This window comes from Neophocaena asiaeorientalis, unplaced genomic scaffold (genome assembly GCF_003031525.2).
Source record: "Neophocaena asiaeorientalis asiaeorientalis breed wild unplaced genomic scaffold, Neophocaena_asiaeorientalis_V1.1 scaffold79, whole genome shotgun sequence".
NCBI lineage: Eukaryota > Metazoa > Chordata > Mammalia > Artiodactyla > Phocoenidae > Neophocaena > Neophocaena asiaeorientalis.
The window spans coordinates 1891243-1913317 of record NW_020175402.1 but is presented as its reverse complement, the minus strand read 5'-3'; the positions used below and the strand labels follow the sequence as shown (position 1 = coordinate 1913317).

The window sequence follows — 22075 nt, the reverse complement described above, 5'->3', positions numbered from 1 at the left end:
CTCCTAGACCACAGGTAGACGATTGTTCTTTTTGGCAAGAGTGATATGAATGTGAGCAGAAATACAGATTCTCAAAGCTGGGAATTCCCAGGACCTGAGAGGTCCCTCGCTTTGTACAGACGGCTTCCACCCGAGGCCCGCAGAGGGGCAGGGGCATGCCAAGGTCATCAGTGTCCTCCAGGAAGCTGAATTCAGCAAACACTGTTCAGTCTTTGACTTTCTCTGCTGATCGCTCCTTCCCCTCGAAACACTCTCTTCTCCTGGCTCCTGTGACTCAACACTGTCGTATTTTTCTTCTTGGTCTCTGTTGTTTTTCCAGATTCAGCCTCCTTTCTACAGCCATTAGCTGCTCTGCTCTCCCAGGCCCTCCTCTCTCATAGAAGATGCTCTCCCTGGGTGATCTCATCCACCCCATTGGCTCTAGTTACCCCCTCTGTGCACATGGCTCATAAATGCATGTTTGTTGTCAGCCAGGCACTGTTCTAGGCCCTGGGGTTATAGTGATGAGCTGACAGAAGGTGCATGGGTGGGCAGGGGCAACAAGCAATAAACAAACAGGAAACATCAGATATGGTAAAGTGCTAAAATGAGCATGAAGCAGGGTGATATAGTAAAGGATGAGATACTTTATGTTGTCTGGTCAAAGCTTTGCCAAGGAGGTGATATTTAAGGGGAGGGCTGGTAAAAGATGAGGTCAGAGAGGTAGCTGGAGGGGGCAGTGGGTGAATCAGGTAGAGACTTGCAGGCCATGGTGAGGAGTTTGGATTATACTGAGATGGGAGCCATTGGATGGTTTTAAACAGAAGAGAGGGAATACTGTTATTTCTCCTCGGCTCATTTGAGCCTTACATGAAGAGTTACTCCATATTGATTGTGAGCCTATTGTGCTTTGGTCACTGGAGTGGGGAGGAAATAGGTAGGTCTTCAAGGAGCTTCCAGGCACAGGCATAAGAGGCACAAACAAACCTGGAGTCAGGAGAGGGTTCAAAGGATGGAGATTTTGCATCCAGTTGACCAAGGAAGGCTTCCTGGAGGAAGCAGCTTTGAGAAGGGCCTCAGAGAGCAGATTATAATAGATATGTGGGAAGGGGAATGGGAAACATTGTTCTTCCAGGCAGAGGAACAGCCTGAACCAAGACACAGATGCCCCAAATGTGTGTAGAGAAGTCAGGGGAAAGAAGACAGAACCCGTGGGGGGAGTGAGAGTCCGGCTAGGTAGCTAGGGAGTCCGGGCTCTTCAGAGCAAGGCCCATTTATTTGCTGTGTGACCTTGAGCCAATTGCGTTATATTTCTGAGCCTCAGCTTCCTCATTCCTAAAAGGGAAATAAATGTTTAAATGCTGGGGGAGAGAGGGAAGGAGGGAGGATTCCAAGTGTTGGGGATGGGTGAGTAAGACCAGGATAATGCCTACAAAGGAAGCAAAGCTGGGGTAGGGTGGAAGATAGTGGCTCAGCTGAGTTTGGGTTCCCTATGAGACATCCAGGAGGGATGAACAAAGGACATTTGTGGCCAGAGGCACAAAGCACGGGGTTGGGGAGCAAAGGTAAAATTGTCAGTGTGCTTCTTTCATTCATTCTTTGAGTAAATCACTGCAGAACCACTATAAGTATTGAGCCCCAAACATACAGCTGTGAACAAAAGCAGACTCTGCTCCAGGAAGTTGCCATCTTGTGGGGAGAGAGACCCACAAGCACTGGATGCAGGATGATGAGAACTGTACAGTATGAACAATGTCATGAGGTACCGGCTGGCACAGAGGAGAGAGGCCAACCTCACTTCGGTGGAAGGAGTAGACACGTTTCTGCAAAGAGAAGACAGTTGAATTTGATCCCGAGGGTGATATCAGAGTTGGATGGGTGAATGAGGCAGAGGGTACCCCACACAGGTCCCTGGGCTTCGTGACACGCATGTCCCCCTCCCTTCCGGAACTCAAGTCCAACAGGGAGACAGGCAGTCAGCAAGTGAGCCCAGTCTAGGGCAGTCCAGTGTGATGTGTAATAAGGACACCAGTGGGACAGGGAGGAGGGATGATCAGTTCCATCCCTAGGGTCCAGAGGAACCTCCAGAGAGGGTGGAGGAGACAAGAGGAAGGGCATTCCAGGAAGCGGGAATAGTCCGTGCAAAGGCGCAGAGGAGTGAGAGAAGCACAGGAGGAGGTCTCAGCCAAACTGGAGGTGGGGTCTCTTGCTGAGCGCAGGTCAACAGGAGGATGAGAGGAGAGGCCTGGCCTGTGCAATCTCTGTACAGGTAAGCAACAGGAAATGAAGAAAAAGGATTTGGGGTGCATGGCAGGGAAGGTTTTCCCAAGCTGTAGTCCCGTGGAATAGGTGTCATTGGCCCCAGGTCCTCTTCACTTGCTAATTCTATTTGTCCTCCAGTGCTCAGCTTCAAAGCCACTTTCACCTGGGGATCTTAGGGCTGCCGCAGCTTACATGTCCCCCCTACTTTCCCGTGGTTCCCTGCATGTACCACTGTCATCCTCTGTGGTCCCAGGTCCCAGGAGGGTTTCCCCAGGGCCATGGTGTCTCCCTAAGAGCAGGGTCCACATCTGTGTTGCTCTTGGCAACATGTGATAGGCCTTTTTTTTTTGGCTGTGCAGCGCAGCTTGTGGGATCTTACTTCCCCAATCAGGGACTGATGAACCCATGCCTCCTGCAATGGAAGCGCGGAGTCCTAACCACTGGACAACCAGGGAATTCCTGTGAAAGGCTTTAAGTAATTCGCCATTGAACGGATGAGGAAACAGGCTCAGACAGGTTGAGTAACTTGCCCAAGGTCACAGAGTTAATAAATGGCAGAGCTGGGAAACAAGTTCAGTCTCCCTAACTCCAAAGCGCTATCTGACTGCAAAGCTTATGTTCTAATCACTGCTGTGTTATGCCTCCCAGCAGGGAAAGCAGGTGATGAATCCCGTAAACACCAACAAATTCAGTGTTTAATTTCTAGGAAATGAATTCCTGTTGTTAGTACCCTGCGTATCCAGTCTGGAGAAGACAGCCTCTCCTCCGTCCTGAAAACAGTTTCACTCCATCGGCTCAAGTGCTTTCTGGGGACCCCGATGTGTAGCATCTGGCAGGGAGGGGCAGGTTGAGCTCCAGGACCAGGGGATGGAGCCCTAAAAGTTTCTTGTAGACTGTGGTCTGTCCTGCCACTCTGCTCCCAGGATTGCGCCCCTAGGATGAAAACTCAGATGGGAGACGGGGAGAGGATTTGAAAATGCTAAAAGCGTATGGTGTGAAATGGGCGTGAGAGCGTCTGGATACTCCTGTCCTGGATGCTGCTGCAAACAGGAGACAGTGGATGGAAAGGAGCATGGATGGGAGTCTGAAGACTTGGTCTCTGCCTGTAATTCACGGTGTGACCTTGGGCAAGTGTCTTACCCTTTCTCTCCCTATCGGCACCATCAGGGAGTTGGAGTGGATGATGCCTAAGAGTCCTTCCTGCTGTGACACTCTGAGATCCTTCTTGAATCCCAGGGCTGACATTACTATCACCCCTCACACAACTCAGTGTGGTCAGTGGAGCAGCACATCACCTGGGAGCCTCTCTGAAATGCAGAATCTCAGGTCCTGCTCCAGACCCCCAGAATCAGAATCTGCATTTTATAAATTTATTTATTTTTATTTTATTTTATTTATTTTTGGCTGCGTTGGGTCTTTGTTGCTGCGCGCTGGCCTTCTCTAGTTGCGGCGAGCGGGGGCTACTCTTCGTTGCAGTGCGCGGGTTTCTCATTGCGGTGGCTTCTCTTGTTGTGGAGCACGGGCTCTAGGCGCGCGGGCTTCAGTAGTTGTGGCACGCAGGCTTCAGTAGTTGTGGATCGCGGGCGCCAGAGCGCAGGCTCAGTAGTTGTGGCACACGGGCTTAGTTGCTCCGCGGCATGTGGGATCTTCCCGGACCAGGGCTTAAACCCGTGTCCCCTGCAGGCAGATTCTTAACCACTGCGCCACCGAGGAAAGCCCAGAGTCTGCATTTTAAATAAGATCTTCGGTAATGCATGTGCACATCCTTAACCACCTTCCCACCCTTCTCTTTGGGCCATGCTGGAAAAACAGGCAGAAGATTGCGTGCTGAGTGCGGGATGAAGGTGTCTGTGCACCCTCCCATCACTGGACCTGGCAGAGAGAGACCCCATTCAGGTGAGAGTGATGGAACCCAGCTCATAACAGGGACCCAGCAGAGATTTTTTGAATGTGAGCCAGCACATATGGTTAAATATTTGTGAATGCAGAAGGGAGTGGAACTGACTTGACTCGGCACCTTTTATGAGTGATGGAGCTCGGAATTGAGCAAGCCAGGTTCCAATTCTAGATCTATAGTGCCCTAGTTTTGGGGCCTTAGGCAAGCCGTTTCTCTGAGCTTCAGATTCCTTCCCTGGGAAATTACTATAATAGCACCAACTTCAGAGGGTTGTGGTCGGACTTAAATGAGTTGACATAGGGGAAGTGCTTAGAACAGTGCCTGGGACTTCCCTGGTGGTCCAGTGGTTAAGACTCCGCGCTCCCAATGCAGGGGGCCCGGGTTAGATCCCTGATCAGGGAACTAGATCCTGCATGCCACAACTAAGAGCTCGCATGCCACAACTAAAAAGATCCCATACACTGCAACTAATACCCGGCACAGGCAAATAAATAAATAAATATTTTAAAAAAAAACCTGCCTGGCACATAGTAAGCTTTTAATAATGTTGGCCATTAATTTACTACTACTGAAAAAAAAAAAAATTTACTACTACTGCTATTCCAGCCCTTGCCCACACAGCACCGGGTACTGACCCCTTCCTGGGATTGCATTGTTTCATGAAAACAGAGTCCCCAAATGACCCCTAGGGGGCGATATCACCCCTGTTGTAAAGACCGGTTCTAGAGCGGTGCTATCCAATAGGAATACAATTCAGGCCACCAATGTAATTGTAGATCTAGAAAATTTAGAGGTAGCCACGTTTAAAAAAAGTGAAATTAATTTCAATTATATATTTTACTTACTCAATATATCCAAGGTATTATCATGTAACTGATATAAAAATTATTAATGAGATATTTTACATTCTTTTTTGAACTAAGTCTTTGAAACCCAGGCTGTTTTACACTTAAAGCAGCACATCTCAGTGGCCACATTTCAAGCTCTCAATGCCCGCATGTGGCCAATAGTGACTATTCTAGAGTTTCTCAGCGCTGGCTCTGAATCCCAGCTGTGCCACGTATTGCCTATGTGGCCTTGGGCTAGTCATTTCCCCTCTGTGGATCTCAGTTTCTTCATCTGTAAAGTGGGGAAAACAACTCTGCCCCCAGGAGTAGTCTTAGGGGCAGATGGTGAGAGTTTAAAACTCTTTGCCCTCTTTCTCACAAGCATGGGAGAATTTGTACAATGCATTTAGTCCTTCAAGGTGGTCCCTTCCTTGTTGAAGGCTGGTAATTGACCCAGCGCAAGGCTGAAAGTAGGAAGGGGTTGGAGTCTCATGTTTCCCTAACTGTTACAAAGGCTTTGGAAACAAGCTTTACCTGTCTTTGACTTTTTAAAGATAACAAGCTTGCCAGTGATGAAGATAACCAGAGATCATCCAGGCCAGTGGCTTCCAAACCTGGCTACACCCTAGAAACATGTGGGGAGCTTTGAACAATTACAGTGTCTGAGCTCTAGCCCTCAGGGGTTGAAGCCTGGACATCCGTTTGTTTGTTTGTTTGTTTAACAGCATTTGTATTTTTTTAAAGTTCCCCCAGGTGATTCTGATGCACAGCAAGAGACTCTCTGATCTGGTCCAACCCTCTCATTTTCAAGATAGAGAAACTGAGGCCCAGACGAGGAACTGTCTTTTGTAAGGTCACAGAGAACTAGTGGCAGAACCAAGCTAAAGCCCAGGGCTCCCATCTCTCAGTCCATTTCTCAGGGCCCATTCCTCACCAGTTCATGGAGCCTTTTATAAACACTTATTGACCTCTTGCTCTGGGCCAGCTGTCAGGGCTATAGGAGCTAAATAAGATATGGTCCCTGCACTCAATGTCCAGTGATGGAGACAGTCCTGTGCGGCTGTGGGCATCCAGAAGAGGGGTATCTAACCCTGAGGAAGCTGTCCTGGGGAAAGCTTAGATAAGGCTTCATGGGGAGATGCCAGAGCTTAGTCTTGAAGGGTGACTTAATTTCCAGACAGAGACAAAAGTGTAGAGCAGGAAACAGCACTGGGACATGGGTATGGCAGCAGGATACTGGCAGAAAAACAAGCGGATCTGTGCTGCTAGAGTGTGAAGGTCACAGCCAGCTAGGTTCAGAGGTGATGCTGGAAATGTAATTAAAGACCAGTTCATGAAGGGTCTCTTAAACCAAGCCATGGAGCTGAGACTTAATCCCGGGTGCAGTGGGAGCCACTGTAGGATTTTAAGGGAGTGACATGGTCAGACTTTTAGTTAAAAGGAAGATTATGGGTGTGATGTGGTAACAGAATGGAAAGGAGTTGAGGCAGGGAGACCATTTAAGCCAGACAAAATTTTGGCCTGAAACAAGACAGTGGCAACAGGGATAGAAAAGAAGGAAAAGAGCCAAGGCAGAGTTAGCTTTCGGCAGTGGAACTGATAGAGTTTAGTAATTCAATGAGAGAGGGGACTGTATCAGTCAGCTATGGCTGTGTAACAAGCCACCCTCAAACTCAGTGGATTAAAACAATAACATTTATTACTACAACTCATGCATCTGGAGATTGACTGACTTAATCTGAAATGGGCTGGGCATTTCTGCTATTTTAGCTGGGCTCACACATGCATCTACCCATCAGCTGAGGAGCTCTGTTCTCTGTGGGGATTTGCTGGGGCCTTTAGTGTGAGCAGCTCTGCTCCACATGTTTGTCTCCTCCTCTTGGGACCGGTGGCTAGCCCACACACGTTCTTCTCACGGAGATGGCAGAGTGCAAGGGGAAACATGCACAGCGTCTTGACTAGATTTGGAATCGGTTCACTGTCACCTCTGCCTCACTCTGTTGGCCATAGCAAGTCCGTGCTGAGCCCAGAATCCAGGAGCAAGGAAATATACACCTCGTCTTGACAGGGTAAGATGGAGGCAGCATGGGGTAGTGGAAGCATTGAGCTGAGCTAGGAGAAAGTTGGAACTTTGTGATCTTGGGCAAGACACCCACCTCTCTAGGCCTTAGCAATCTCAGCTGATTAGATTGGATTATATCATTTTTAAAAATTAATTATTATTTATTTATTTTTACTTTTTGGCTGTGTTGGGTCTTCGTTGCTGCACGCGGGCTTTCTGTAGCTGCAGCAAGAGGGGGCTACTCTTCCCTGCGGTGCGCGGGCTTCTCATTTCGGTGGCTTCTCTGGTTGTGGAGCACAGGCTGTAGGCGTGTGGGCTTCAGTAGTTGTGGCACACAGGCTCAGTAGTTGTGGCGCACAGGCTCAGTTGCTCCGCGGCACGTGGGATCTTCCTAGACCAGGGATCGAACCCGTGTCCCCTGCATTGGCAGGTGGATTCTTAACCACTGCGCCACCAGGGAAGTTCCTGTTACGAACAATTCTTGCACATGCCTTTTGGTGAACAGCTGTACATGTTTTTACTGGGTATATAACTGGGAGTAGAAGTTCTGGGTCAGAGGTTTGGCTACTTGTTTGTTTGTTTTTTTTAGCCATGAGGCATGTGGGATCCTAATTCCCTGACCAGAGATAGAACCCGTGCCCCCTGCACTGGAAGCATGGAGTCCCAACCACTGGACTGCCAGGGAAGTCCCTTGGCTACTTTTTATTTTTTGACATTTTCCAGATTTTATAATTGGAGAAACTGAGGTGAAAGCTTGACTTGCTCAAGAAACTGATTAAATTTCAAAACTTGCATTCATTTACAGATAGATAGACTGATTGATTGATAGAAACACACATTAAAACTTCTCAGTCTTCCTCTCTTATTTATTTCACCCGCATGACACCCCCGGGAGATAGACTTGATACCCTGATTTTACAGAGAAGACCCAGACTGTGGGAGGTCCCATGAGATAGAGAGAATGAGATGAAATAACAGCTGTGGATGTACTTTGTGGAAATCATTCTCAGATTTGTGGAGGATGATTTGCCCATCCAGGGCGCACTCATCCATACCACACAGCTTCCAGAGAAAGAACAGGCATGAATTCCTCTGTGGGGGCTTGATTCTACTGCAACAAATCTTTATCACAGGGCTTCCCTGGTGGCGCAGTGGTTGAGAGTCCACCTGCTGATGCAGGGGACACGGGTTCGTGTCCCTGTCCGGGAAGATCCCACATGCCGCGGAGCGGCTGGGCCCGTGAGCCGTGGCCGCTGGGCCTGCTCGTCCGGAGCCTGTGCTCCGCGATGTGAGAGGCCACAGCAGTGAGAGGCCCGCGTACTGCAAAAAAACAAACAAACAAAATCTATCACAGCCTTGTTTTTTTTTTTCTTCCTCCAAAAGGATGGGACTGGCTTCTGAGAATACATTAAGCCCATACATCCTGTTTGTTTCTGGCAAGGTTTTATGACTCGCTTAGTTAAAGATCCTTCCAAAAGGGGAGGTGACTGATCTTCCTGCAGGCTGGAGGAAGCCTTAGTTAAGAGTGATAAAAAGGGCACCTGTGGTATGGCAGCCACTATGCCTTCCTGGAATCCACATAGCAGTTCTGGGAAAAAGGTTCTGGGACCCCCATTTGCAGATGGGAAGAAAAGCGCAGGAGGTGAAATGATTTGCCTCCATCCCACAGTAGGGATTGTTTGGTGGGAAGGAACTGAAAATCCTCTGTCTGATTTCTCTCTCAGGGTCTGGTGTGTCCATTTGAACTGGCTCAACTAGGAAAAGTGCAAGTTGCTACAAATGAAGTTTCCTGGGTCTAGGGGCTGCTCATGGACATATAAGGATAAGGAGTATCACTGGGCTTGGAAGGCTCCTTCCTCCTCTCCTAGGGCAGGTGGTTCCCCTCTCACTCTGCTCCTTTCTCTGTCTGCTCTGTTCTCCTGCCTCTCTCTGCAGACCTGTTTTTGTTTTGCTTTGTGTTTTTGGTTTGTTTACTTACGGCTTTTCTGCTCCCCGCAGCCGCTTGCCCTGGCTTTGGTCATGGCTGTGACCTGACTCTCGCCCCAGCATCCTTAGCTTTCAAGTTGCTTCCCCTCCATCATCTATCCACCCAGCTGCTTACAACCTCCAATCTAAATTCCCCAGAGAGAATCTGCTGGCTTGTTTTGACTCACATGTCCACCCTGGTCCAGTCAGCTGTGGTCAGAGGTGGTCTGTGGACCAAGTAGGGATTGGACCCAGGTCTGTCTGCCTGCTTTTTCTCTTCCACCCCTCTGCAGAGATGCTGGAGCTGGAGGTTGCATGGTATGGCTAGAATCTGTGTGATCTGGATTCCAGGGAGGATGCTGCTGGGCTCTGGAGAGGCTGAGGAGGGTCCTTGCTGCTGCCGTGAGGGCTCTCAGAAGTGTGGTGGGCAGGGGAGAAGCTCCCTGGTATGGCTGGTAGTTCTGACAATGGCAGACGTCACTCACTAAAACGGACAGTGATGCCTTGTTTCTAGTGAGGGAAGAGACCTTGTTGCCTGGAGACCTGAACATGGTTGGATACATCCTAGAGAAACCAGAGAAGTCATCATTTACTATGTTGGGCGTTTGGGTCCATGTTCTTACCAGTTCTCCCCAAACTCCGGTGAGGTATGAAGTATCACCTCCATCACTGAGGCTCGGAGTGCTTAAGTGACTTACCCAATGGCCACAGGGAGGAAGTGGAGAAACGGAGATTGGAATCTGAGCCTGCCTGACCTAAAATGTATGCTTTTAGCCACTTCCCTCCAGCTCTGTTACCATGGTTACATTTGTTCAGGATGCTACAGTTACAGCACATCACATACATGATCTTACTGGAACTACTAAACACCCCTTTGGGGCAGCACAGCCATGCTAATGTTCCCATTTTACCAACGAAGAAACTGAGGGTCAAAGAGAAATCATGTCTTGCCCATGATTACCCTGCTGGTCAGTGGCAGAGATGGGATCAGAACCCAGATCTTTGGAACCAGGATGTATGGATAGGTATTAATGTATCAAAATCAATGTATCAGTGCTGGTAGTGTGGTTCTCTTTTTTTATAATGTACAAAATTAAGAAGAATTACAGATATATCATTCCCTACAAAAGAGTGTATATAAATATATATATAAAACATACTTACAGATTAAAGACTAACAATAAACCTCCATGTACTCACCACCACCTTAAAAACCAGAACATCACTGATACCTTTAAAACCCTTCCACGATGATTACATCCCCTCTTCTTTTCCCCTCTAGTGGTAACCACTATCCTGAATTTTATTTTATTATTATTATTTTTAATTATTTATTTTTGGCTTCATTGGGTCTCCTTTGCTGCACGGAGGCTTTCTCTAGTTGCAGCAAGTGGGGGCTACTCTTTGTTGCAGTGCGCAGGCTTCTCATCGCGGTGGCTTTTCTTGTTGCAGAGCACAGACTCTAGGCATGCGGGCTTCAGTGGTTGCAGCGCACAGGCTCAGTACTTGTGGCACATGGGCTTAGTTGTTCCGCAGCACGTGAGATCTTCCCGGACCAGGGATTAAACCTTTGTCCCTTGCATTGGCAGGCGGATTCTTAACCACTGCGCCGCCAGGGAAGTCCCTTTATTTTTTATTTATTTACTTATTTTTGGCCGCACCACGCGGCTTGTGGGATCTTAGTTCCCCGACCAGGGATCACACTCGGGCCCCCTGCAGCGAAAGCCTTGAGTCTTAACCACTGGACCACCAGGAAATTCCCCTGAATTTTATATTTAACATTTCCTTGCTTTTCCTTATGGCTTTGCCACATATGTTAGTATCCTTAAACAGTTTGTTTCTTCTGGCATGTTTTTGACGCTGGCACTGTTATGTTTGTGAGAATTGTCCATTTTGATGCGTGTGCTTTGGTTTACTCAGTCTTGCTTCTCTGTAGCACCCGTCATGGGAATATGCCACATTCTGCCATTCCGCTGCTGATGGACGACTGGGTGGTTGCCAGTTGTTTGCTGTTACAGTCAGTACCACCTTAACTATTCTCGTTCCTCTCTGCTGGGGAACACATCAAAGAGTTTCTCTGTCTTATATACCTGGGAGTGAAATTACTGGGTTGTGAGGTAGTCATTACATTTTTAGATTTACGACATAAGGCCAAATTGTTTGCTAACGAGGGTCCTCTAATTTATACTCTGCTAGTGGGAGGTGACAATTCCTGTTGGGCCACATCTTTACCAAACTGACATGACGTGATCAGATTAAAATTTTTTACCTATCTGCTGGATGAAGATAGTATCTCACTGTTGTTTGAATTTGTATTTTTTACCTTATTATTTGAAGTGTGATGGGAAAGAGGTGGTTGACTCTAGAGCCGTAGTCTGTATCTCCAAAGGTAGCTGGATTGTGGGAAATTCCCCCAAATTTGTTCCAGTTGGAGAAAGATGGCAGTCAGGAGATAGCCCCAGAATCGTGTGAATTCCTGCAAAGCTCCAGCCCAGCATTCCTGCCCGAGGCAATCCACCCGTCCTTCTTCCCAAGATGTCACCCACCAGCCTCTCAGGCCTTTCTGAGCCCACACCTTTCACTGGAATGAGGTCATTGGAATCCCTGGAACCCAAGGAGTGACCGCCAGGGTTTGTGGGGCAAGCCCACCAGCCTTCCTTGAGAAATGACGGCACCTCGCTCACCCAGACCGTCTGGAGGGAAGAAAATTCCAAGCAGTCCAGCCCGACTTCACATTTTCCCTGTGAACCGAAGTGGGAGGAAATCTTCAGCCAGAGGCCTTTGGGGAGAAGCACGGGGCAAGGAGAGGGCTGGGGTGGCAGGAGGGAATCACTGTTTTCACTTATCTCCGTGAGATCCCAAACCAGCTTCTCTCCTAGAAGCAAACATGCCTTAAGGCTTTGCTTCCTGAATTAAGGCAGTGTGGAGAAGCGTGGAAATTTCAGAGCTGGCCCTGGACCCGGTTTTTCCACTTGTACGTGGACGACCTTGGGCAGGTGACTTCACCTTTCTGAGCACTGATTGGTTTATTTGTAGGTTAGGGGTCCTAGGTGGAGTTGGCCCCAGGGCTAACTCAGTGCCTGGAACATACCAAGAGCCCCATGAAAGATAGTATGATAATATTCCTCAAACTTTGGGAATGTTTTAGAGCAGGTGGCTTAAGATGGGTTTTCTTAAACTGAAGCTGTTTCCCCTCCTCTAGGCAGATATTTTTTAAAGATGAAGCAGGATTTGGAAGTGGGAGGGAAACTACCACATTGCACATTTAGCTTCTTAATATTTTAAATCAGTCAATCAATAGGCATAGACTGTACCTTCCCAACAAAGCCCTGAGCCAAGCAGAATGAAGGAAGTAGGATGATAATGATTCTTGATACTTCTTAGCCTTTTTATGGGTTTCAAAGGCCGACCTTGCCCAAAGCAATGAAAGCTCCACAGCAGCCCTGCGTGCCATATGGGGTGGCTCCTGTTTGGGGAAGAAATCTGAGACCTAAGGACTTGCCCAAAGTCATACAGGAAGGCTGGGGTAGAATAAGGATTAGAGCCCAGATCGCCCCAGTCCAAGCCAAACCCTCCCCTGTGCCCTGATACCTCCCATGCCCGGTGCCAGCCACTGCCTGAGCACTGTCCCCTACCCACCTCTGCTCTCTGCACTCCAGCCTCTGGGCCTTTACTCTTGCCTTTCCAGCCACCAGGAATGCCATCCCTCCCGACCTTGACTACTGAAACCCTTCTCCTTAATGTAGGCAGCCAGTAGAACAATACACAGGCCTTAAGAATGATATTGTGGGGACTTCCCTGCTGGCACAGTGGTTAAGAATCCGCGTGCCAGGTCTTCCCTGGTGGCGCAGTGGTTGGGAGTCCGCCTGCCGATGCAGGGGACATGGGTTTGTGCCCCGGTCCGGGAGCCTCCCGCATGCCGTGGAGCGGCTGGGCCCGTGAGCCATGGCCGCTGAGCCTGCACGTCCGGAGCCTGTGCTCTGCAACAGGAGAGGTCACAGCAGTGAGAGGACCGCGTACCGCAAAAAAAAAAAAGAATCCGCCCGCCAATGCAGGGGACGTGGGTTCGATCCCTGGTCCGGGAAGATCCCACATGCCATAGAGCAACTAAGCCCACGCACCACAAATACTGAGCCTGCACGCCACAACTCCTGAAGCCAGCGTGCCTAGAGCCCTTGCTCCACAACAAGAGAAGCCATCGCAATGAGAAGCCCATGCACCCCAATGGAGAGTAGCCACCGCTCGCTGCAACTAGAGAAAGCCCACGTGCAGCAATGAAGACCCAATGCAACCAAAAATAAATAAATAAAAATGAATAAAATTATTAAAAAAAAGAAAAACAGGGGACTTCCCTGGTGGTCCAGTGGTTAAGATTCTGTGCTCCCAATGCAGGGGCATGGATTCGATCCCTGGTTGGGGAACTAAGATCCCGCATGCCCCACAGCGTGGCCTAAAAAATAATAATAATGACTAAATAAATAAATCAAAAAACATACAAACTATGAAACAAATTCATACATAATAATTATGATCACATTTTTTAAAAGTACGTGTATATATATATATATTCTGCCTTGCCAGCTCCATCTTAGGGTCCTTGAAGCTACATGTCTGCTTCCCTTGCTGGGCTGTGAATGCTTTTAAGGCAAGACCTGTTTGCTAAGCTGACCTGGAAGAGATAAAATGAATCATAGGGATTCCTGGTGGAGTTGTAGCATTCCACGCAAGGCAGGGGGAGACACAGTGGGGTCTGTGGACGAGGCTAAAGGGTCTTGGCATTCTTCTTGCCAACCCCATATACCCAGGGGCTGCCTGCCAGGCCCCATGGACTTAAGACCCCAGGACTTGCCCCTGTCCTAAATACTGAAACCCAGATTCAAGTCCCGAGACACAGAGGAGAAAAGAAAATGATTCTTTAAGATTTTTTTCGTGACTACATTTCCAGTTTTCATTTGGAAAGCCAAATGTATTTTCTGGATTTGAACTTCACCATGAAAAATGCTCTGGGGTTTTTATTTTGGCAGTTAATTTCTTTGCTTAACAAAAAGGTGCTTTGGTTTGGTTTGGTTTTGAGTCATGCATGCTTACTCTAGGAAATTTGGAAAATTCATATGAATAGAAGAAAGTTCACTGCCCCCCTCCCCAATTTGTAGAGAAATAAACTATAACAATTTGGTATCTTTCCAAGTGGCCTCTGTGTGTGTGTGTGTGTGTGTGTGTGTGTGTAGAGTTATTTTGTTTAGTTTCCGTTGTTGCTGAATAAATAGGATGACTTCTGATTCACAATTTACAGAACTGGTTTCATGTCCTTGTAACAAGCCTGTGATGCTTCCAACAGCTGTGACACTTTGCCCCCTCTGGGGATTGTGGGGGTGGGCACGTCGCACTCCCCTGGATTCTCCTCACACTTGTGAGAGTGCCAGTTACGCTGCACAGCTGCCAACACTAAACAGTATCCTTTTAATCTTAGAGTTAATCTCAAGTGTCTAAATTGTCCTTCTAGAGCCTAACTCTACTTTTTTTTTTCTTTAACCCCCAGAACTTCTGAACACGTGCCCTTCTTGATGAACCCACAGTGATCTCTTTGTTTTGCCTTCTCCCAGCTCATGCATTCTTCAAGTCTTGGTAACCGGAATGTTTTGTCTGTTTGGGCTCCAAAGATTCAGTGGGACAGGAACCAAAGTTAGGTACCTCATGACACGTCCAGACGAACCTGAGAAAATTGTGAGCTGTTGACTGCACTGCCTCTCTGAATCAGCTGGTACTTCTTTTTGTCTCTAGTTTTAAAAGCTCCCCAGAGGGGACTTGCCTGGTGGCACAGTGATTAAGAATCTGCCTGCCAATGCAGGAGACACGGGTTCGATCCCTGGTCCGGGAAGATCCCACATGCAGCGGAGCAACTAAGCCCGTGCGCCACAACTACTGAGCCTGTGCTCTAGAGCCTGTGCTCCACAACAAGAGAAGCCCCAGCAATGAGAAGCCCGCCCGCCGCAACAAAGAGTAGCCCCCTCTCATGCAACTAGAGAAAGCCCAGGTGCAGCAACGAAGACCCAAACACAGCCCAAAATAAATTAATTAATTAACAAATTAAAAAAAAAAAAAGCTCCCCAGAGGCGACCTGAAAGCCAGAATCTTCTCAGAATAGGATGGAGGAAATTATTCTGAAGTTCTCATTAAACACATTTATCTCTCAAGCTTTGGAAGGAACCAAAATGCCAAAGGCAAGAATTCCAGAGCACTGCCTACATTGTTTTGATATCCTGATAAATGTCTAACAAATCTAGCATGTGTCCTCTAGGCCTGACCAGAGTTGCTGGGCAAAGTTCCAGAACAGTGAGACATCTTGGGATTCATCTGGTTTAGGAAAGACCTTTAACTACCAGGTGGTAGTCACCTCAATGTTCTTTAAATAGTCAGGTTTTGAGGTCTTTTCACTGGGGTCTGTTCTGATGGCTGCCTCCCACCAGCGTGAAACAGAAGGATGACCTTATTCTATGAGCAGAACAACTGTGAAGGAAGTAGCTGCGTGTGTGAAAGTCTGTGGGAAGAGAGAGCCACCTACAATGTCCCCACCAAACCAGTCAGTGGAAGGCCTTCTGCAGGGAGCTCCCAACAGATCCCTGAATGCCATAGAAACTCCGGGGGCTTGGGATCCAGGGACCCTCCAAGCCCTCAAGATTTCTCTTGCTGTGGTCCTTTCCATCATCACACTGGCCACAGTCCTTTCCAACGCCTTTGTGCTTACCACCATCTTCCTGACCAGGAAGCTCCACACCCCAGCCAACTATCTCACTGGCTCCCTGGCCATGACTGACCTCTTAGGTTCCATCTTGGTCACGCCCATCAGCATCGCATATACCACCACCCACACCTGGAGCTTTGGCCAACTCCTGTGTGACATCTGGCTGTCTTCTGACATCACGTGCTGCACAGCCTCCATCCTGCATCTCTGTGTCATTGCTCTGGACAGGTACTGGGCCATCACTGATGCCCTGGAGTATAGTAAACGCCGGACAGCAGGCCGTGCGGCCGCCATGATTGCCATCATCTCGGCCATCTCCATCTGCATCTCCATCCCACCACTCTTTTGGCGGCAGGCCAAAGCTCAGGAAGAGATGTCGGACTGCCTGGTGAACACTTCTCAGATCTCCTATACCATCTATTCCACCTGTGGGGCCTTCTACTTCCCGTCTGTGTTGCTCATCATCCTCTATGGCCGGATCTACACGGCCGCCCGGAACCGCATCCTGAATCCGCCATCCCTCTACGGGAAGCGCTTTACCACAGCCCATCTCATCACAGGCTCTGCGGGGTCCTCGCTCTGCTCGCTCAATCCCAGCCTTCACGAGGGGCACTCTCATTCCGCCGGCTCCCCTCTCTTTTTTAACCACGTGAAGATCAAGCTTGCGGATAGTGTCCTGGAGCGCCAGAGGATTTCTGCTGCCCGAGAGAGGAAAGCCACTAAAACCCTGGGGATCATTCTGGGCGCCTTTATCATCTGCTGGCTGCCCTTCTTTGTTGCATCTCTGGTCCTCCCCATCTGCCGGGACTCCTGCTGGATCCACCCAGCCCTTTCTGACTTTTTCACCTGGCTAGGCTATCTAAACTCCCTCATCAATCCAATAATCTATACTGTGTTTAACGAAGACTTTCGGCAAGCATTTCAGAAAGTCATCCATTTCGGGAAAGCCTCTTAGTCTTGTTTGGTGGCAAATCTTGTTATCTTTCTTGTCCTGTAACCCAACTGGAATTGTCTTTTTTATTTTTCCTGAGAGCTGGGTTAGTCCTGATATCTTGGGTTTTGGTTCAATCAATAGAATTGTTCAGCATTCTTTTTTGCTGCTGTTTTCTTGACCTCTGAGCCACCCAAAGCTGGGCAGCTGTGTATAATGGGACAAGACCTCACTTAGTATATTTTCACAGTTCATCCATGTTGGAAAGAATGTGACCACAGGCTTCCCCATTGATGCAATTCAGGCAGAAAGCTGCCTGACTCTGTAGGAAGACCCCAGGCTCAAAGCAGGAGGCTTTCTGGTCTACGTAAGTTTTGTATGGAGCTTAAAAGAGGGTAGATGAGATTAATGACCTGAGTTGAAAGAGAATTTGGAGTCAGGTGGATGGGTTTCCATTCCATATGGCACCTTAATTGGAAATTAACACCCAAGTATCAATATTTTTTCCGCTGAGTCCTTCTTAGATTGAATCTTCCTTAGTTGTTCATGGGGAGAGATTCAGCATTGGAGGTGCCAATGCTACAGAGTGACAGAGAGAGATTCAGAAGCCAGGGGCAGGGGAGTGGGATGGTTGGAACCAGATAGCTACCCTGTGCCTATCCTCCTTCCCCAGTTTCCCTGCACCATCTTAATGTTCTGACGTTAAAACCCACAGTTACGCCCATTGAAGTAGATTGACAGGATTTGCACCTACCAAGCTTGGAATACCATTCTGAGTTTTGTTCCTATATCCCATTCTCTTTAGGGATCTTAAGCTGTTGGGTATTGTCAAATGAAAAGCATGAAACATCATGATCAGCAAAGCCTCAAAGGGGTAATTTTTCCCCTCTCCCTGGACATAGAAACCTTTCAATTCAATTCAGTCTCTAGCATTTATTGAGCACCTACCACATGCCAGGCCCTGTGCCAGAGTCCTGGTAGTTATTATTTCATTGGAGCCTCATAACAATGGAAGTCAGTGTAACATGATTACAGATGAGGACCTAATGCCTCAGTTCAAATCCAAGTACTACCAATGTCTAGCTGGGTGACCTTGGACAGGTTTCTTAATCCCTCTTTGCCTCACTTCCCTCAAATGTAAAATGAGGAAAATAATGGGTATATTATTGTATATTTTAATACAGTGCTTGGCCTAAGAGCTCTTATCATTTTAGAGATACAGAAACTCACCTGCCCAAGGTCAAGCCATATAAAAATAGCAGCTGCTATGTATTGATCGCCTGCAATGCTCCTTACATACAATTTCTGGTTTGCTTTTCATCCTCATTTTGCAATAAAGAAACTTGCCTATGGTTAGGGAAGATTTCATAAAGACGTGACACATCAGCAGACTCCCGAAAGATGAGCCTTTTGGGGGTGGGAGACTAAGGAAGGGGAGGTGTGATGAAGCCTCGTGGGGGAGATGGGGCAGAGCAAAGGAAGGTAGGGAAGGTCACGCCAGGTAGAGAAAAGAGCAGGAACAGAGCCTGGGAGGCCTGTAATGCTCCATGGGGTCTCTGGGCACAGGGAGAAGGAGAGTCAGGAATATGGAATATCAGAAAGGGAGAAAAAAGGAGGGATGCCAAGATAAGGGTAGGGGAACACCCAGAGGAGTCTTGTGCTGACCTTGAAGTTTCTGCTGGACATCTCACAGTGTGGTCCCTGGACCATCTGCATCAGAATCTCCCAGGGAGACTCCATCAACATTGAATTTCTGGTCCCCAGCTCAGACCCACTATATCAGAATCTCTGGCAGTGAAGCCCAGGAATCTGTTTTAAATAAACCTCTCTGCACTTCTTGCACTAGGTGATTTCTAGGCACTAGATTGTTCCCAAATTTCTAAAACCACTGTGTTAGTGACTTGTTCGCCCCCGTGGGGGCCCTCCCTGAGCCCAGAGACACGTCTCAGCATGCTCGCTGCTCTCCTCTGCTCCCCGCGTGCCCTTCCCTACTTTCCTTTAAGGCTGTGCTCTTCCCCACCTCCTCCATCTCGCTTTGGGCCATCTTCCTGATCTGATCCGGGAAAGATCAGGAATCCAGAGACTGGACAGGGAACTATGTACATACAGTGTGTCTCAGTGGTTAAAGGCACAGGCTTTGAGGTCAGAAATACATGGGGTTGGGGCTTCCCTGGTGGCGCAGTGGTTGAGAGTCCGCCTGCCCATGCAGGGGACACGGGTTTGTGCCCCAGTCCGGGAAGATCCCACATGCCGCGGAGCGGCTGGGCCCGTGAGCCATGGCCGCTGAGCCTGTGCGTCCGGAGCCTGTGCTCCGCAACGGGAGAGGCCACAACAGTGAGAGCCCTGCGTACCGCAAAAAAAAAAAAAAAAAGGCATACGTGGGGTTGGATCCCGGTTCTGCCATTTATCAACTGTGTGACCTGGGGCAAGTCCCCTAATCTCTCTGTGCTCCAGTTTCTTCATCTGTTAAATGGAGTTGTCAGTATTTAAGCCGTAGGATCTTTGTGAGGATTAAATGAGGCAGTGATTTGCAAAATGCTTCACACAGTGCCTGGCACGTAAGTGCTCAGTAAAATGCCACCTGTTACTATTTGAGAACTTTGAGCCAATTACAAAAGAAGAGGCTCAAATGCCACCACCTCGAGGCCTTCCCTAACTGTCTAGAACAAAGGTTGGTAAACCTTTTAAAAACAGCTTTATTCGTAAGATGTGGCACATATATACAATGGAATGTTACTCAGCCATAAAAAGAAATGAAATTGAGTTATTTGTAGTGAGGTGGATGGACCTAGAGTCTGTCATACAGAGTGAAGTAAGTCAGAAAGAGAAAGACAAATACCGTATGCTAACACATATATATGGAATGTAAGAAAAAAAAATGTCATGAAGAACCTAGGGGTAAGATGGGAATAAAGACACAGATCTACTAGAGCATGGACTTGAGGATATGGGGAGGGGGAAGGGTAAGCTGGGACAAAGTGAGAGAGTGCCATGGACATATATACACTACCAAACGTAAAATAGATAGCTAGTGGGAAGCAGCCGCAGAGCACAGGGAGATCAGCTAGGTGCTTTGTGACCACCCGGATGGGTGGGATAGGGAGGGTGGGAGGGAGGGAGACGCAGGAGGGAGGAGATATGGGAACATATGTATATGTATAACTGATTCACTTTGTTATAAAGCAGAAACTAACACACCATTGTAAAGCAATTATACTCCAGTAAAGATGTAAAACAAAAAACAGCTTTATTGGGATATAATTCATATACCATAAATTCACCCATTTAAACGGTACAATTCCATGCCTTTCAGTATTTTCAGAGTTGTGGAACCGTCACCGCAATCAGTTTTCATCACCCCAAAAAGAAACCGTGCACACTTTAGCCATCATTGCCCTCCTCTCTCTCCCTAGGCGATCAGTAATCTATTTCTGTCACTGTAGATGGACTCTTCTGGATATTTCATACAAATTGAATCATACAATACGTGGTACTTTGTGACTGGCTTCTTTCTTTTCACAGTTGATCCATATTGTAGCATACATCACTATTACATTTCTTTTTTTTTCTTTAATATTTATTTAGGTTGCTCCAGGTCTTAGTTGCGGCACGTGGGCTTCTTAGTTGCAGCATGCATGTGGGACCTAGTTCCCCGACCAGGGAGCGAACCCGGGCCCCCTGCATTGGGGGGCAGTCCCTACATTTCCTTTTTTTTTTTTTTTTTTTTGCGGTACGCGGGCCTCTCACTGTTGTGGCCTCTCCTGTTGTGAAGCACAGGCTCTGGACGCACAGGCTCAGCGGCCATGGCTCACGGGCCTAGCTGCTCCGCGGCATGTGGGATCTTCCCGGACCGGGGTGTGAACCCGCGTCCCCTGCATCAGCAGGCGGACTCTCAACCACTGCGCCACCAGGGAAGCCCCCTACATTTCCTTTTATTGTCAGATAATATTCCATTGTATGACTATACCACATTTTATTTATTCATTTATCTATTGATGGACGTGTCGGTTGTTTCCACTTTGGCTACTCTGGATACTGCTGCTCTGAACTTTGTGGTATAAGTTTTTGTGTGGACGTATGCTTTCATTTCTCTTAGGTATATAGCTAGGAGTGGAGTTGCTGGGTCATATGGTAACTCTGTCTACCCTGTTGAGGAACTGCCAGACTTTTCCAAAGTGGCTGTACCATTTTACATTCCCATTATCAGTGTGTGAGGGTTCCAGTTTGTTCACATTCTCACTCTTTCTTGTTATTGTCTGTCTTTGATTATAGCCATTCTAGTGGGTGTGAAATGGTATCTCCCTGTCATGGCAAACTTTTTTTTTAAGGGCCAGAGAGTAAATATTTTCAGCTTCACAGGTCATAGAATCTGTGTTGTAATTATTCAACTCTGCCATTGTAGCATGAAAGCAGCCATAGACAATACATAAATCAATGAACTTGGCTATATTCCACTAGAATGTTATTTACTAAAATAGGTGGCAGCTCACAGGCTGTAGTCAGAAGACCTCAGAAGAGCAGGCACCCCTCCCCTCCATCTACCCAGCCATCTCTATCCCCTTCTCTGACTTTATTATATTTATTACTGATGATGATATATATTAGTTCTTGCTTATTGTTTGTCTGTCACCTCTAGGGTGTCAGCTTCTTAAGGGTGGGGATCTTACTTATCATGTATCATTGTTTGATTGCCAGCACACTTCAGTGCCTAGACATGGTAGATACGCAATAAATATTTGTTTGAATGAATGAATGAAACACCGTTTCCAGGTTTATAAATGACTTATTCTCAATGTCTTTGTCTTTAAAGTTTTAAGAGAAGGTAACTTGTTCCTGTGGCTGGAACCTCACATATCATGAGATTTGGTGTCAGGTAGACCTAGGTCAGACTCAGGGCAGTTCTGTCCTGAGTGTAGCTGAGGCAAGAGGTGAGTGAGGAGGCTGGGTTACCCCAGTGTCCCCAAGGAGCCAGGTCTGGGCTGACCCCTTAGCCTGCACTCAGCCCAGGCCCTCTGTCGTTCTGCTCAGATGCCCCCTCCTCCACAGTTTCTACCCAGGGACTGTCAAAGGATAGACCAGCTTAGGAGAAAGGTCAGCTGTTTTCTGCTCTTTCTTATTATTACCTGAAAGCTGCCCATGCCTGGAGAACTGCACACTAATTAGGCCACATGAAGATCAGATTAAAAATAAACTTATTTCCCATGACCACAGAGGAAGCCGGTATTTAGGGCTTTACTCCTTCCCCCTCTGCCAACATCCTGGTCATGCTCCTAATTCTTTCACAATTAGTCACAAACACACGCACAGCGTGATGGCGTTGATGCTGGGGGAGAGCAGAGCCTTGTCTAGGACAGGAATTTGCTAATTTCTGACGTACGCAAGTGTGGCAGACACTGCAGGATTCACGTCT

At 47.8% G+C, this 22075-nt stretch overlaps 1 protein-coding gene across 1 annotated transcript; it reads left to right on the top strand.

Annotated features, from left to right (window-relative positions):
• Positions 1-15041: 15041 nt before the first annotated feature.
• HTR1D (5-hydroxytryptamine receptor 1D) lies at positions 15042-16828 on the top strand. The gene has a single exon (XM_024766578.1). It carries the CDS (start codon positions 15487-15489, stop codon positions 16687-16689), a length of 1203 nt encoding a protein of 400 aa, XP_024622346.1. The 5' UTR covers positions 15042-15486; the 3' UTR covers positions 16690-16828.
• Positions 16829-22075: the final 5247 nt, after the last annotated feature.

Coding starts and splice junctions, on each gene's coding strand:
- HTR1D (XM_024766578.1), top strand. CDS start 15,487: ATGAGCAGAACAACTGTGAAGGAAGTAGCTGCGTGTGTGAAAGTCTGT.